This window comes from Lepidochelys olivacea, assembly GCF_965140295.1.
Source record: "Lepidochelys olivacea isolate rLepOli2 genome assembly, chromosome: 12".
NCBI classification, from domain to species: domain Eukaryota; kingdom Metazoa; phylum Chordata; order Testudines; family Cheloniidae; genus Lepidochelys; species Lepidochelys olivacea.
Genome location: NC_140422.1, coordinates 29,921,772 through 29,937,588, shown reverse-complemented (window position 1 = coordinate 29,937,588; position 15,817 = coordinate 29,921,772). Strand labels below are relative to the sequence as shown.

At 42.8% G+C, this 15,817-nt stretch overlaps 1 protein-coding gene across 2 annotated transcripts in view; it reads left to right on the top strand.

Annotated features, from left to right (window-relative positions):
* The first annotated feature begins 764 nt into the window (after positions 1-764).
* The window catches only part of ADAMTS18 (ADAM metallopeptidase with thrombospondin type 1 motif 18), a 96,234-nt gene continuing 81,181 nt past the window's right edge, over positions 765-15,817 (top strand). The window contains exons 1-3 of one of the 2 annotated variants that reach the window (XM_084644444.1): positions 765-1,157; positions 1,296-1,392; positions 3,200-3,516. In XM_084644444.1, the coding sequence (XP_084500570.1) occupies positions 1,035-1,157; positions 1,296-1,392; positions 3,200-3,516 (537 nt within the window). In that variant the 5' untranslated portion in view covers positions 765-1,034. Of the gene's footprint in view, positions 1,393-3,199; positions 3,517-15,817 lie in introns of both variants that reach the window. The other variant, XM_084644443.1, reaches the window with a different exon arrangement.

The following is a 15,817-nucleotide window of genomic DNA, read 5'->3' as shown; positions in this document are numbered from 1 at the left end:
ACTACAAAAGCTTTTATGGCTATATTTCTCGCCCCTTCCCCCATATAATCAATTAACATATTCTCCTGCCTTACAAATGAATGAGAAATAAGGGTATTCACTCTCCAAATGAACGAGAGGCAGAAAGCTGGATTGTTATTACTGAACTCTTTCTCCTAACCAGTCAGGTTAAGGGCAGGCTTGTGCACAATCCCAGCTCAATGATCCCCCCCCCCCCAGGCCTTTTTTCACATTTGGAAATAATTACAAATATGGGTGCTAATGCTGATAACGAATAGCCCAGTTACAACCTTCTCTGCCTTATGGTTAGTTATGATTTGTATTACCCTAGCCCCTGGGAGCCTGAGTCAGGGACCCACATTGTGCTAGGGACTGTACAAACACAGAACCAAAGGACAGTCTGGGATTTGCACTGGGTGTAAGGATCATGGGGCCTCGCACCTGGGCAGTCTCCTCTGCCCGAGGCTCTCAGGGTGGGGGCACAGCGGGGTAAGCTGGCATGGCGCGGGTGAGGATCCAGGCTAGCCCACCCCACTGAAAATTAATGGGGGCGGGGGGAAAGGGGCGGTTCCTGCTTATCCAGAGCTAAATGTGTCCAGTGCCTGAGTGACTTGCCGAAAGGGTCACCCAGCAGGTCAGTGCCAGACTCCAGCGGAACCCAGGTGTCCGGGGCACCCGGCGCGGAACTCTCACGCCCCCTCCCCCAGCGCCCTGAGCCCGGAGCACACGCGGCTCCCGCAGCCGGGGCGGGGGCAGCTCGCTCGGCCTCTGCAGCCTCCGGATTGGTCCGCGCCCGCGCTCCCCCTCCCGCGTCCACCCGTCCCGGGGGCTGAGAGCGGAGCCGGGGAGCGGGAGCCGGGGCTGTCATTTGTCGGCCGCAATTTAAAGCCTGCGCGCCGGCCGTGGCTACCTGCGAGCCCCTCCATGGGAGCCGCTGCCCCGGGCGAGGCAGTGGCTCCGCGGTAGCCGACGCGCCCAGGTGACCATGCGGGAGACCCGGCCGCTCCTGCTGGGCATCTGTGGGCGCAGGTAACATGCGAGGTGCCCGGAAGATCATGGACTGGCTCCTGCTCTGCGTGTGGACCGTACCTGCGGCGGTGCTCAGCAGCCGCTCCGTGCAGTTCCCGGCCACCCTGTGGCTGGGCGGCGTTGCAAAGGCAGGTCGAGAGCACTTTCTCTTGCAGTCGCCGGGAGGACCTACATGCCAGGTCGCGGCGCCGTTTCTCTCGGCCTTCCCTTGTCCAGGGACTCTCGCCCAATACCCGCTTGTCTCTTTCTCTCTCTCTCTCTTGCAGACCCTTCAGTTGTGCGGTCTCTGTTGCGTGTCTTTCGCAGCCGCTTTAACCAGCGGCGGCGGCGGCGGCGGCGGCGGCATCAGTGGACTGGATCATGGTTTGTATCCGTCTCTCTGTTTTAAAGTGCATGCACGCGTCGTTGTGACACGGAACATCCAACCCGCGCCCCAAATGTTGGTCCTTCTTTTCAACGACTTTTCAACGCAACCCAGGCATGCCGCCTACCTGCAGATGCCGTGTCTCTGGCGCGCGGGCACCAGCTGAAAAATTAACAATAACAAAAGAGACTGTTTTTTTAAGTGCCAGGAAAATAAACTAAATTTCCACTCACTTATGGGAAAAATAATAATAGAAAACCAGGGGGAAATAAGCCATGCAACCCAGGCTAAGGGACTGTAACAATCCAGGAAGAAGAAGAAAACTTTTATAACAGGATTATTTTGGTGGTGGTGGTTTTCTGATGTTGTTGCCTTTTGGAAGCTTGCAATCTCTCTTTCTATATATTTGCACTTGCTGAGAGTGATAAGTACAGTGCAGTACACACAGGTTTCAGGAAGGGAAAATACTGCTGCAGTGTATGTCTGTTTGCTGGGGGATTCCCTTCTTCCAGCAGCTGCTTGCATTTTTGGCCACCAGCCTGCTTAGTGTCCTGAGCTTCTGCCATTGATTAACACCACTTAAGGAAAGTGAAAGCCCTTGATGTATTGCTTCCACTGTCTACAGCAAACAGAAACCTATCTCTGGCTAAATTTTCAGTGTAATATGCACCCAATAAAATCTGTTCAAAGCAAGGAAATTAATAGTATGCAACATTGGCTACTATATAAGAACATAATTGTATTCCTTATAAAGATGCATTTCAATTTAAGAAAAAAAAACCATTTGATTATCAAAGATATGGATATCTTTTGGCATTCTGACCAAGATACACATCAAAAGTTAAGCAGTGTTAGGAAGTAGGCTACTTAATATATGGGTTTTAATGTAAGCCTCGCTGTCATTTGCAGGAGTACCTGCGGTCCTGATTCAGCAAAGAACTTAAATATGTACCTAACTTCAAGGATGTAAGTAGTCATCACCCTGTGAGTAGATTAATGGAACTACTCACGTGTTTAAAGTTAGGCACATGCTTAAACACGTAACTGAATCAGGCCCTATATTCTTCTCTTCTCCAGATATTTTGAGTTGATCGTATTTTTCCTCTCCCAAATATGCACAGAATTTCTTTCACATAATTTAGCCAAAACAACTGACAAACAAAGACACTGACATTCAGCTAGCAATGGCTGAATAAAGATTATGAGGTAGTATGTAATCTCTTTCTGCTGAAGGTCAGTTATGATTTGAAAACTAGTCTAATCAAGACATTACAAAAAGATGAGGTCTGACTGTGTTAAGGAATTAACAGATTAATCCTTTAATCCAGTTGAATAAATGGAACAATTCTACAACATCTGTTAAACCAGTACCAAGGTTATAATATTTGCTACACTCTCTTGGAAAAAAACAACAACTACAGACAAAACCCCACTCTTCCCATGTGACAGCAATTAATACAGGGGGAGGGGGGAAATCTATAGACTGGTTAGTGATGACAAATGTCTTCACAAGAATGACTGTGGGAAAGTTCACAGCTATGATAGTCTGTCCCTCTCAGTGGGGCAGAAAGGAAACAAACACTGTATTAGAGTCCGTGTGATTTACATGGAACAGCTTGGAGTTGCTTTAGATGAATTTATGCATGCGTTAGATACATGTAGCCCTTGGATTTTTGGTGCCATGCCCTAAACGAGGAAACTTCATGCCACAGTGAAAATCTGCTGCATAAATGAGTGCTATGTTAAAAAATGACACACTTTATTCATTGAGTACAAAGGCTGATGGTCAACATTTTGCCATTACAGATTACGTATTTGTGACACCTGTCGAAGTGGATTCCAGTGGATCGTACATATCACACGATGTTTTGCACAGCATTAGGAAAAAGAGATCAACTCAAAGTTCAAAAAGTTCCTTGCACTACAAATTTTCAGCATTTGGACAGGAACTGCACTTAGAACTTAAACCTTCTACCATATTTAGCAACAACTTTATTGTCCAGGTACTTGGGAAAGATGGAGTCACAGATTCTCAGGAACGTGAAGTTGAGCGGTGTTTCTATCAGGGATTTATAAGGAACGATAACACCTCCTCAGTAGCAATATCTACATGTGTAGGCTTGGTAAGTGTTTCATTAAAGCAAATATAGCATTAGATTTTCATATGCAGAAAATACCTATTTTGATTAAGTTATCAGATTCCTGAAACACACAGGATATTTTTCATGCCATGGACCATTTTGCAGATTTTCCTAACATCATTAGCTGACCTAGCATCATCACGTTTAACAAGAGCTCTTTAATGATAGATGATAAACTTTATCTTTGTCACACTACTGTGTTTTTTCGGGGGTAACTTTTTCGGGGGTAATTTTTAAGAAAAACACAGTTTGATGGCAGATGTGTGTAATAAATTCATGAGAATTTTCATTCATTCTCAGAGAATTCGTGATAGCTGTATGCAGTGTCTGATTGCTCTGATAAGGTAAATGCCCTTCTTGCATTTGTGAGTAGACCGTATTCTTGCTTCTGTGTTCGGACTACTTATGCAATAAAATTTGCAAGATCATAAAATTATGAGAAAAAATAAACATTATGTCTAGGATTGTCAGGTGCCTGAGGGAGAAATCTGGCACCCAGCTCTCATTGAAATCCAACAGGAGTTAGGTGCTTAGCTCCCTTATATTTCTTTTGGAAGTTTCAAGCCTTCATTGATTAAACAGTCTTAATTGGTGAACCCTGTCCTGAGTGTAAGTATTTTGCTTGCAGTATTTGCTGTTTACCACTGTGTTTTCCAAAAAGATGAAAAAAATTTTACTAAAACTTTTTTTTAGACTACATTCTACATTGTTTTATCTCTAAGGAAGTCTTCATTGACTCATTAGTACAATGCAAAAGAACATCCACAGAGTTAAATAGCTCTCGTTATGTCCTAGGATAAAGGTCTTGCTTTCCATGCAATCCTCCTAGAAAAAATGGCTGGTGTGTACCATGGTAAATATTTGGATTGAACAATAACATTCATGGCATTAGAGTATATGAGGGGATACATGGCTTATGAGGTCAGTTAAGATCTGAAGTGCAGATGAGGTGTTGAGTGAATCTCCAGTTCCTTCTTTGCAAGGATACTTGGATATATGGCCATCACTACTGTATAACAAGACAGAAGAAAGGCGCATTGAAAACATTCATTTACTTTGAAAATAAATCCAGTTTCATTTGAAATAAATACTTTTTCACATTGGATCACATTCAGCTCCCTGGAAATGGTTGGTCCATAAGGAAGAGCTATAGGATGGTGTTGAGTGCTGCTTGAAATGGGCTGGATTATACTTTGAATGCGATGTTGCTTTTTATTAGTTAGTAACAGCTACTAAAAGGAGTTAGCATCATTTATGTCATCCAAGCAGTTGAGACAGAGGCTTTTGCAGCAGGTGCCGGGAGTTGGAATGAAGTTTTCTTTGTTTGTTGTTTTGTTTGTAGTGCTGATGATATCAACAATGACTAAGGTGTTGGGTTTTTTTCTATTAGAGTGGCTTCATTTCTATGATCACCAACTTTCTTCATATTTGTTTGTATACCATTTTCACTTCCCATCATGTTTGTGGTTCCTCTGAGATTAGATCCCATATCTACTAACAATTATTACATTTTGGATGATCATGGTTGTTTGGGTAAGCTTTGTATTTAACAAATGCATTATTAGAACAATGTGGAATAATGTTTCAATGTGTTTGATTCTTGTCTGGAGAACCAGGGTTCAAGTCTGCCTTAGGTCACAGGGAAACTGAGTTTAGCAATCTTAACTTAGTCTGAAATAGACCTTTGGTCTTATACCACTGTCTTGCTATACAAAGTGTCATGACTTGCAGTCTTTACTTAGGAGAGACCCAGAATTTGACCAGAAGGGAGAGAATATTGTGATTGAATTGATTTATTTTGGCAGAGCATGCGGTGCTTTCCAGTACCAGGCTGTCTCCAGTCCTGCCCATCACTTTTCTGAATTACAAGGTTCACTAGATTTGCCCTAATAATAGATATTTTAAACTGACAACTTCACTCATTACCCACTCCTAACATGTTATAAAAATTGCAACCAGGCTTTTTTTCCAACCATATAATAACTTCTACACAACCAATGAATAGTAAACATCATCAACAAACTTCTCAGTTCCTGCGTTTACTGGGCTGCTTTGCTTAGAAATATATCATCTGTCCGTCATGAAAATACCAAAATCTTTGATTGCGATCCAAATTCAGTAATCATACGTTAAGTCTGGACGCTGTGCTGTGATCAAGGCTACCTCGTGAATAGCCTCTATATCCTTTTTGCACCAACTACTTTTGTCACTTGGTTGCCCTTCTTTCCTATTTGCTTTGTTCACTGCAATTAAACTGAAAGTGGTGTTTCTTCTATATGGTTGGTAGCACTAATCTTTCCATTGTTCCTTTCATTAGCAGTAGCTTCCCTACAATAAAACTGCAGTGACCCATTCTTTCAAGCCTGGAACACCACAATGTGATTTGGAAGCAATTGCATTTCAATAGACTACAGGGACTCTTTGATCTAATTTTTTGGATGACCTACAGTACTCAGTCATTCAGTTGTCTGTTATGTGCCATTGCCTGTGGAGTGGCAATGGACTATTAGGTTGAGTGACCCTAGTCGAACAGTAAAAAGGAACAAGGATCCGTTGCTTTGCTGTAGACCTGCTAAGAGAAGTTTACATTGAACTATATATACCTCAACGAAACCTTGGCATGTAGCTTAGCAAGAGGCAAGTAATAAAATAGTAGACCCACATTTATTTTTTCATGTTGTTTGTAGAGTGTGACCAAATTTTGCCTGCAGAATTAAAGTCAACTCAGGAACATGGATGTGACAGGGCAGAATTTGGCCCATGACCTTTATTCGAAAAGATGGAAACTCCTACGTTCCTAACTTCTTCCTCTATGACCTCCCCGATACCAACGTTGCCCCCATCAACCTTATGCGTGTGTTTTGGCAGAGCATGCGGTGCTTTCCAGTACCGGGCTGTCTCCAGTCCTGCCCATCACTTTTCTGAATTATGGATGTAATTCCCCTGAATTCTGCAGGCAAAATTTGGTCACACTCTACAAACAACATGAAAAAATAAATGTGGGTCTACTATTTTATTACTTGCCTCTTGCTAAGCTACATGCCAAGGTTTCGTTGAGGTATATCTAGTTCAACGTAAACTTCTCTTAGCAGGTCTACAGCAAAGCAACGGATCCTTGTTCCTTTTTACTGTTCGACTAGGGTCACTCAACCTAACAGTCCAAGGTTCACACACACACACACACACACACTCTTCAGCTTCGTCCAGCACTTTGATGACATCACTCTGTCTTTAATCCTCCCCCTTTGCTGCCCATTATGTATATACAGATTGTGTATACTTGTTTGTAAGCTGGTTGGGACAGGGACTGTGTCTGCACTGTCTGAAGAACAGGGAGTTTAAGTGATTCATCTGAGGTCACACAGACAATCAGTGCAGAGTAGAAGAGAATCCAAGTGTTGTACTTGCCAGTCATGTCGTCTAGTGTCATTCTTAGTAATCCTCTATATTTGTCACGTGTGGGCTTACAGAGTAGGACACATTCCCCAGCTATGCCAGCCCCCTTTTTCCCTATAAAGTCAAACCACCATAGAAAGTTTGCGCTGTTGTTCAATACACCAGGCACCGAAAGTAGGGAAGGTTGTGAATGGATTACTCATTTGTAATCACTTGTCATTTATGTAGATGTTACTTTCTCTGTTGGGAGATACTACGCAAGAAATGCAATGTAAATGCCTCTGGAAGAGAAACCTGGAGAGAGAGATGATTTTATATTGGTGTCTGACTAATAGGAGTTCTCTCACAATTGGTCGTTTTGGCTGTATCCCACAGCCAGTTTAAATCAATGAAAAGGCTGCCTTTGACTTCAGTGGGTTTTGGATCAGGACCCTATCCTTGGACCAAATTTAGCCCTAAGCAAGTGTGACATCACTGAGGTCAGAGGAGTTGCACCTGTTTATGCCAGAGCTGAATGTCTGCCTTTCTCTCCCTTTTATTTACGTACCTCAATTAGGGCAGAGAAGAGCCAGCTTCATGCATTAGCCAGTGCCCTTCTTTGTTTTTGGTAAGATGTGATTGAATCTTTCATTATGAGGGGCCTCTTTCTCTTGTCTCAAGTTCTGTTGTGTTTGCTGGTGTCTAGTCAAGGGAAGAGAACAAGGAGGAAAGGATGAATCATGTTACAATCACTGAGCTGTCAGAGGAGTCCGTGAATAAAAGGGTTGGTTGTAGCAGTGAGAGATAAACAGGAGATGTATTAATTCAGTGGGAGTTGTGTGTGCATGTCTGAGGGCAGGACTTAGTTCACAGTATCAATGAAGCCACAAAATTAAAGCTTCTCAGTGCAGTCTGGCCACCAAAGAGGCACGCAGGGAGAGTCATACCCTCGTTCTTCTCAGTCATTCAGTTGCACCCCATATTTAGCATTATTGAAATGACTCTAACAACACCTGTTACTAGTAAAGCTTGCGTTTTATGTTCAGTTAAATATACTGAGACAAATCCCATGGTACTTGCTCAGTCAAACTGCCAGTGAAATCGATGGGCCAAATTCTGCTCTCACTTATGCTGGTATACACTGAAAGTAACTGTTGATTGTGTGAAGTTGCTTTTGGCTTATACAGGTGCAAAAGGGCAGAATTTGGTCTGGTTGGATGATTAGAAACTGAGCAAGGAACTGAGGATTTGAGTAATTCCCAATAGTATTATTAGTCTATCCACAAGTCAGTAGTAGATACTATAATTATTTCTCCGTTATACCAGAGCAAAGTGAACAATTTGAACTGTGCCTGAAATGTTCACCGCCCCTCTGAATTCACCCCATGCTATAGCAGCATGAAAGAGGAGGAAAGAGAGTCTCATTTTTCAGGGAAATCTTCCTGACATTGAATAGAGGCCGCATCCCTGGAGACATTTAAAATTGCACTGGGCAGATCATTAGACAGTGGACTGCAGGGCTGAGGGGGATGAAACTGGCCTTTTCCATCTCTGTGTGCTCGACCCTGCTCCCATTGATTTCAACAGTCCAGGATAAGGCACTCTGATTCTTCTACTGCTTTCACGGTGCTTATAACAAAAGTAATTGAGACTTAGGGTTGTGGTAGTGATCTGCCCTCAGTGGGCAGGAGGGAAAAATGCACACTGTGCCTTCAAGGTTGGGGGCACAATGGCTGGGTTACTGGTGTTGTCATACAGGAATATGGCACAATGCTCCATGAAGTTCCCGTTGAGTAGGTGCAGACTCTACATAGGGTTCTACATGGGTAGAGTGGTTCTTGGATATAGCGCAAGTCAGAGGACTCATGCGTAAAGGAACAATTTAGTTCTCTGGACCATATCCTTTCTCCACTACCTTTGCACTGCAGAAATGGCCCAGAGAATGGAAATCAGCTGCAGCTTCTCCTACAGGGGTGTAGAGCAGGCATAACTAACTTCTGTGCCAATTCCCCTTCAGCTCCCTGAATGTAGGAGGCGTGTTGGGACAGGGAGAGGCCACAGCTAGAGTGCACTGAGCTTCCAGCAATCCCTGATCCATTGGGGGTAACCAGTGTAATTTAGAGCAGCCCTTAGGCTGCTCTGAGTTACACCAGGGACACACTGTTACCATAGCCCCAGGATCAGGAAGCAGCACTGTTCTTGCCCACCCTCTCTCCCTTCAAGAATCTGGCCCTCTGTCTTCATTTATCATTACTTCAGAATACGTGAAGGGGGTTTATATGGATCAGTTTCTCTGTCTAGCCACAAAACAGCAGTCTTTCGCTAGCTGTATCAAAGACTTCCCATGCAACTTTGTTCCCACAGTTTTCCTAGCTAATTTTCAGGGAGATTACACTAAAATACCATATTAAAGGTCAGGAAAGGATGATCTGTCTGGACAGAGACTTGACCTCCTAGTGGCGGGATGTCTTTGATGTAAATAAGGACTTTTATTTTAAGCTGAATTTTTTTGACATGGACTATAGTACTTATCCGTTGCTCCTGAAACTTGGGAGATATTTTTATCTGCTCTAATTATATTAGATTTTCAGAAAATACTAAACACTGTTGCTTTTTTTTTTAAGTGGCAATTTCTGCAGCTCACACCAATAATTGACCTATACAGGATTTCATTTTTCCCACTTTCAAACAGTGAATTTAGCGCTTGTAAAAGGAGCCAGATTAATAGAACCAGAGAATAAAGCTGTCTATTTCCTCAAAACACAATGACAGCCTGGGAAACAGTAGTTTAAGTTGCCCCTGTCACCCATTTCCACCTCAAGGGCTGTGTAAATGACACACTGTGGTGCATTTTCTGCAGCAGCGTATTGGAGTCATGACCGCATTGGTTCTGCTCCGTGCTCTGACTCAGTCCACTTAATTAAACAGATTTAGTGGTGTCTCCGGCCTGGCCTTGGGGGTAGCCCTTCCCAAAGCATAAGAGGACAGTTCTTTCCCCAAAGGTATTGATTTTTTAACCTCTCTGTTAAGCCAGTTCATCAATTATGATGCTAGGTTTTTGTGATTTGGACACTTTAATTGAACTGAGAACATAACTTGGTTTCATATAAGCCACCCAAAAGAGGGCATGGCCAGTCTATGCTGTGATTGACAGTTCATTACCAACTCCCTGAGTCATCCAGTCCTTTGGGGACTTATTTCTTGTGGTCTTAGTCATAGTTTATGTTTTAGGAATATTTACCATTGCCATCAAATCTTTGGATACATCATTCAAAGCTATACATTGTTGGTAAGCTCTTTGGGACAGGAACTGTCTTTTTGTTGTGTGGTCTGCACTAAACACGGTGGGGCTCTGATCCATGATTGGGGCATCTACAGAAATAGTGTTAAATGATTTATTATTTATTATTATTTATTCATAAGGTTTGTTTGAAATCTGCAATGTCTGGACATTGTCAGGATAAATCCTAGGACGGATGTCCAGCAGGTGTAAATCAGCATAGTCCGAAAGGTGCTGTATATTTCCTTATCTGTGCTGCTAATCGCACATCTGACTAGTCAAGCTGGCAGAATTTGAAACACCTGATTTATTTGCCATGGTTTAGGCTCATTGTTTACTGCTTCCACTGCATTCAATAGCAAGAGTAAACAATATAGTAAGTCGTTTCAACACTGTTTATATTTAATTTCACTTTCTGGTTCTCATGGGTAAACTCAATGTTGCTGGTGTTTCCATTCACAACTTCTTAGGGGATTTGTTTAAATAAAAAGAAATCTGTTTTCTATGAATTTGTTTTTCATGATTGCAAGAAAATATTTTTTTTTATTGTTGGGCCACATCCTCAGTTGGTGCAAATTGATATCGCTCCGCTGAAGTGGAGCTTGTGTTCGCTACAGAATTAACTTGAGTGGTGCCCCAACTTGAGTCCCAGCCACACAAAGACCCTTGAGTGTAGAGGCACTTTTCACTTGCATTGGCTGGCCCATCAGGGGGCATAGGCTCAACCTCAAGTTGGCAGACTCGTCAGGTGCTAGTAAAACCACCCTGTGGAGCTCCAGTGAGGCCTGATAGAGCTCTGGCCATTGCCATCATATGAAGATCTGGCTCATTATATTTTGGATTGGGAGAGCTCCATCTAGTTGACAATACCCCTTTAAATAAAACCCTGCATCTGACTTGAACTTTTTTGGATAAATACATTACAAGCAAGGTTTTCCTCTGTCTTTCTGATTATGTCACTGGGTGCAGGAGCTTTGGTTCGTTCTTGCCTTTTCTTATCCCATTTCAATCCAAATTCTGTTGTGGCAGGTCTAGCATAAATTACAATGTGCTAAAGGCATTTCCCGTTGATTTGCACTGACAGTGATTTGACCAGCGATGTGATGGGCTGATGAAAGCAAAATTATTTTTGTTTCAAACAGTAGAGCCTTTTTGAAAATTTAGATGTAGAAATTTACGGAAACTTGAAATCATAATACTTTGCATTAATAGAGTTTGTTAAATTGGACTCTCACAGCAATTTACAAACAAATTAATTAAGCCTCAATACATGCTTATGAATTAGATGTGTTATCTAAGAAGGTAATCCTGGCATATTGTTGTTTGGAAAAAGTCATGTAACATCTCTTGCGCAGTATTGTAGCTGTGTCAGTCCCAGGATATTAGAGAGACAAGATGGATGAGGTAATATCTTTTATTGGACCACCTCCTGTTGGTGAGAGAAACAAGCATTCAAGCTTACACAGAGCCATTCTTCAGATCTAGGAAACGTACACAGAGTGTCACAGCTAAATAGAAGATGGAAGGGATCATTTAGCATAAGTAGTTGTAACATATATCTAATAAGTTAGTAACTTTTAATTTACCTCCTCAGAAGTCATTAATATTGAGTGCTGGAGAAATGCAAGCCAATCAGATCATATATTCAATCTTGAATGGCTGCTGCTGAAAACAATTGCCCTATCTTGTGATTCAGAATTATTTTTCCTCACCTTGTAAGTTAATTTATCTTTTATAATGTTCATTTATAAGGAAATCTTTCTAGCAGTTTATACAGTAAGATGGAGATTCTAGTCTACCTGTTTGAATGATTACAACACTGAATATATATATATATATATAACTTGTCCCCAGTGATGAGCTGCCAAAATCTTAACAACCGGTTCCCTATAAAAAGTTCTGATTTAAGGGATGTGTCCCAGTATGTATTTTTTGTACCAACAGGGTTACCGTACGTCCGTATTCTCCCAGGAGGAATTTTTAAATTTTAAAAATTCCTCCCGGCCAGTGATTTAAGAACCAAAAAGCCTGACCTGTTTGGGAAGATACGGATGTGTGTTAACCCTGCCTAAAGTTCTTTTTTAAAAAGATGGGCCTGAACTAGAAATGAGCTCCATTTCACATGTCCCCGCCACTCCCTGGGGGTGTGCTAGGGTGACCAGATGTCCCAATTTTATAGGGACAGTCCCGATTTTGGGTCTTTTTCTTATATTGGCTCCTATTACCCCCCACCCCCTGTCCTGATTTTTCACACTTGCTATCTGGTGCACATGTGTGGGTCCCAGCTGCTCCCTGCCCCCCTCATTGAAACAGGTGTGCAGGGTTACTGCCCTGGGAATTGCAGGGCACCAGTGGACGTGGGGCCAGCTGCAGACAGGGGCACGGGGCAGGGCTAGCTGGAGGCAGGGGGTGCAGAGCTAGCTGTGGGCAGGACAGGGGGTGCGGAGCTGGCTGGAGACAGGAGGGTGCAGGGTTGGCTTCAGGCAGGGCAGGGGCTGGGTGCAGGGCTGGCTGGAGACAGGGGCGGCTGCGGGCAGGGCAGGGGGTGCAGCAGGGGCTGGTGCGAGCAGGGCAGGGAGTGCGGGGGTGGCTGGAGACAGGGGCTGGCTGCGGGCAGGGTGGTGGGTACTCATGGAGAGAGCAGCAGGACATAGCTCAGGCCCAGCAGAGCAGCCGGGGACCCACCAGGCAGCATCGGGAGCCCCAGGGCCAGGGGAGCAGCAGCAGCAACAGGGCTCCTGCCCAGGGCCAGGCGGCAGCCCACGTGGCTCCTGCAGTGCCGCGCTCCCGGCGGCCGGAGGAGGAATTACATCGCTTCCCGGCTGGAGCCCATCAAAGCCTCAACACCCCCTGTAGGGAAGCGGATTAACAACCGGTTCTAAAACTGCTTCAAAATTTAACAACCGATTCGCGTGAACTGGTTCCAGCTCATCACTGCTTGTCCCTAAACGGAAATATTGACCAAGGAGTATATCCAAGGTCAAGAAATATTAGTATCTGTAGAAGCCAGTATGTACTTATTCTAAAACAAATGGAATGCTGCAAGTCAAGTGAGGTGTCTGAAATAGTCCACATCACACCAATGTAAATCAGAAGTAGTTTGGCAACGTGCCATTGGCTGCCCTTGCAGGGCTCTTAGCTATCTAAGCTGGCCCTTATTGGAGTAATGAGGAGCTGGCACATGAGGCTCTTACTGCTTAAGTATACCCATTTAGGAGACGGGCATACTGAGGCAGCGAGGTGATGTGACTGGCACGCTCATATGGTGGGATGTTGTTTTTTTATCCTTTTGTGGCATTAATGTTTCTTGATTCCCCATCTCTCTCTCTCTCTCTCTCTGTTGCATGCACACAGTTTTAGCACATGAGGCTTTATCCTTTGAGGTGTGGGGTCTCTCTGTTCACCATGGGACCACTTTAGTGCATCTGGTTGCCCTAGATATGTTCAGTGAAGCCCTTCTGCATTGCAGCTGATTATTATTGTTAATAGAAATGTATTTATAAGACTTTTCAATGGACTTACACAAAACACACTAGACCTACACTAATGTTTTCCTTTTGTTTTTGCAAACCACTGCACAGTATGGCATCCAATTCATTTAAGAGAGTAATAATACATTCTGTGGATAGCAGATACACAAACGAAATATGGATCACTCCTCAGACCTGTTGTCTTTCTGCCACGAGAGAGAATTATTTTATAAAATTGAAATAAAATTAGATTTCCAAAGACATAAAATTAAAACAAGCCTGTTCCAGACATAGTTATTTTAAATGTCTAGAACTTATATTTTTCACTCACATAATTATATATTTAGAGGGGAAAAAATCAGACCTGTTTTTATGTACCACATCTTCATTATTGCTGTGGGGTTTTTTTGTTTTTTTTTCTAGGAAGTCATTATCAGAACCATAAGTTTTAAATTAATCTAGTCAAAATCTCAGGAAACATTTAAAGTTAATATTGTAGTCAGAAATGTAATACTGTAGGTAAAAGTGAAAATGGTCACAGTGAAGGAAATCTGTGAATGACGCAAAACTTCAAGACAGTAGAATGGTGGGAAAGTTTCTTATTTAAAGGAGCAAATTTGGGTTCACAACACTTGTTATATTCACTTTTGACATCTAGGAGTCAGGTGGCCTTCACGGGTTCCCATGAACATCTGTATGGAGATTAGAGCCCCCAGCTTTCTGTAGCCTAGTGGGGGTGGTAGAGAGACAGAGGGGACTGCATACCTTTGCACTTCCCAGACTGTACTGTCTGCAATAGCTCCCTATGTAGTCCTCCTACAGCCCAGGCTAACCAGAGCACTCTCTTCTGCCATCTGGCTTCTCATTGTTAGGAGGGCAACAAAGGGATGTTCTGCTGTCCCTGTGTCATCAGAGATATTGCCCAGTGTAGATAATTGCTGCCTTTATAGTTCCTGTATGCCCACAGAGCTCATCCTGGGTTGCAGAAGACCCCAGAATCAGGGCACTAAATGTATCAGTAATTATAATTGAATTCCTGCTTGAAAGCTGTGCCATAATGCATCTTGGTCCAGAAGACAGGTCAGGATATGGGTCAGAAGATGGGGGTTGTATTCCTTGCACAAGCACAATCTTGATGAGTAACGTTAGGCAACATGCTTTAATCTTTATAAGCCTGATGTTCAGAGATTCTGAACACCCACAACTCCTGTTGAAGTCAGTGGGAGAGCTGCAGGTATGCTCCAAACTCAGACCCTAATCCGGCTCAGATTCTCATTTGTAAAGTGGAGATAGTGATGTTTAATACTTAGCAAAAACAATGAGGTGTCCTTGTGGCTTATGTAATAAGCCCAAATAAATATGTTAGTCTCCAAGGTGTCACAAGGACACTTCATTGTTTTTGCTGATACAGATGAACATGACTACCACTTTAAAACTTAGACTGCTTTTCATGTGTAGCTCTCAAAGCACTTTATAAAGGAGTCTGTCATCAATGGTAATTTTTTTGAAGTTTGCCATGAGATCTTGGATTCAACCTGTACTGTCAGTTTTACCAAAAATAGGGCATTCTTATTGGGACAGTTCCTTAGATGCAAACCTCCACTAGTATGAATTTAAGCGTAAAAATACATTGACACAACAAACAATTAAGCAAAGCAGTTATATTTTCTCTGCAGAACAAGCAAGCATGAATTACATTTTCAGAGATAAAAGAAAAGGAGGACTTGTGGCACCTTAGAAACTAACAAATTTATTTGAGCATAAGCTTTCGTGAGCTACAGCTCACTTCATTGGATGTAGGTAGTTTAATAATTCTATTTGCAGTCATAAATATACTGCAGCTATAATTTGGAGGTAAACTTTTTTTTAACTTATTCCTGCACTGTACTTTAGGGAACCGTACCGCACTGACTATCTTTTCTTGAATTTTTAGAATTCTGTCTTTCTTGAGCAGGCTAATTCACATACCAGTCACAGTTGTAAAAATATCAGTAATAAATACGTTTCCATGTTAGATTATATGGTATGAAATCAACACTAGCAGGGAAAGTGCATTGGGGATATTCAGTAAAAGGTAACTACAGCCCAGCTAAATTCCACACACAGGAACATACATGGGCCAGATCCTCAGCTGACATAAATCAGTATAGCTCCATTG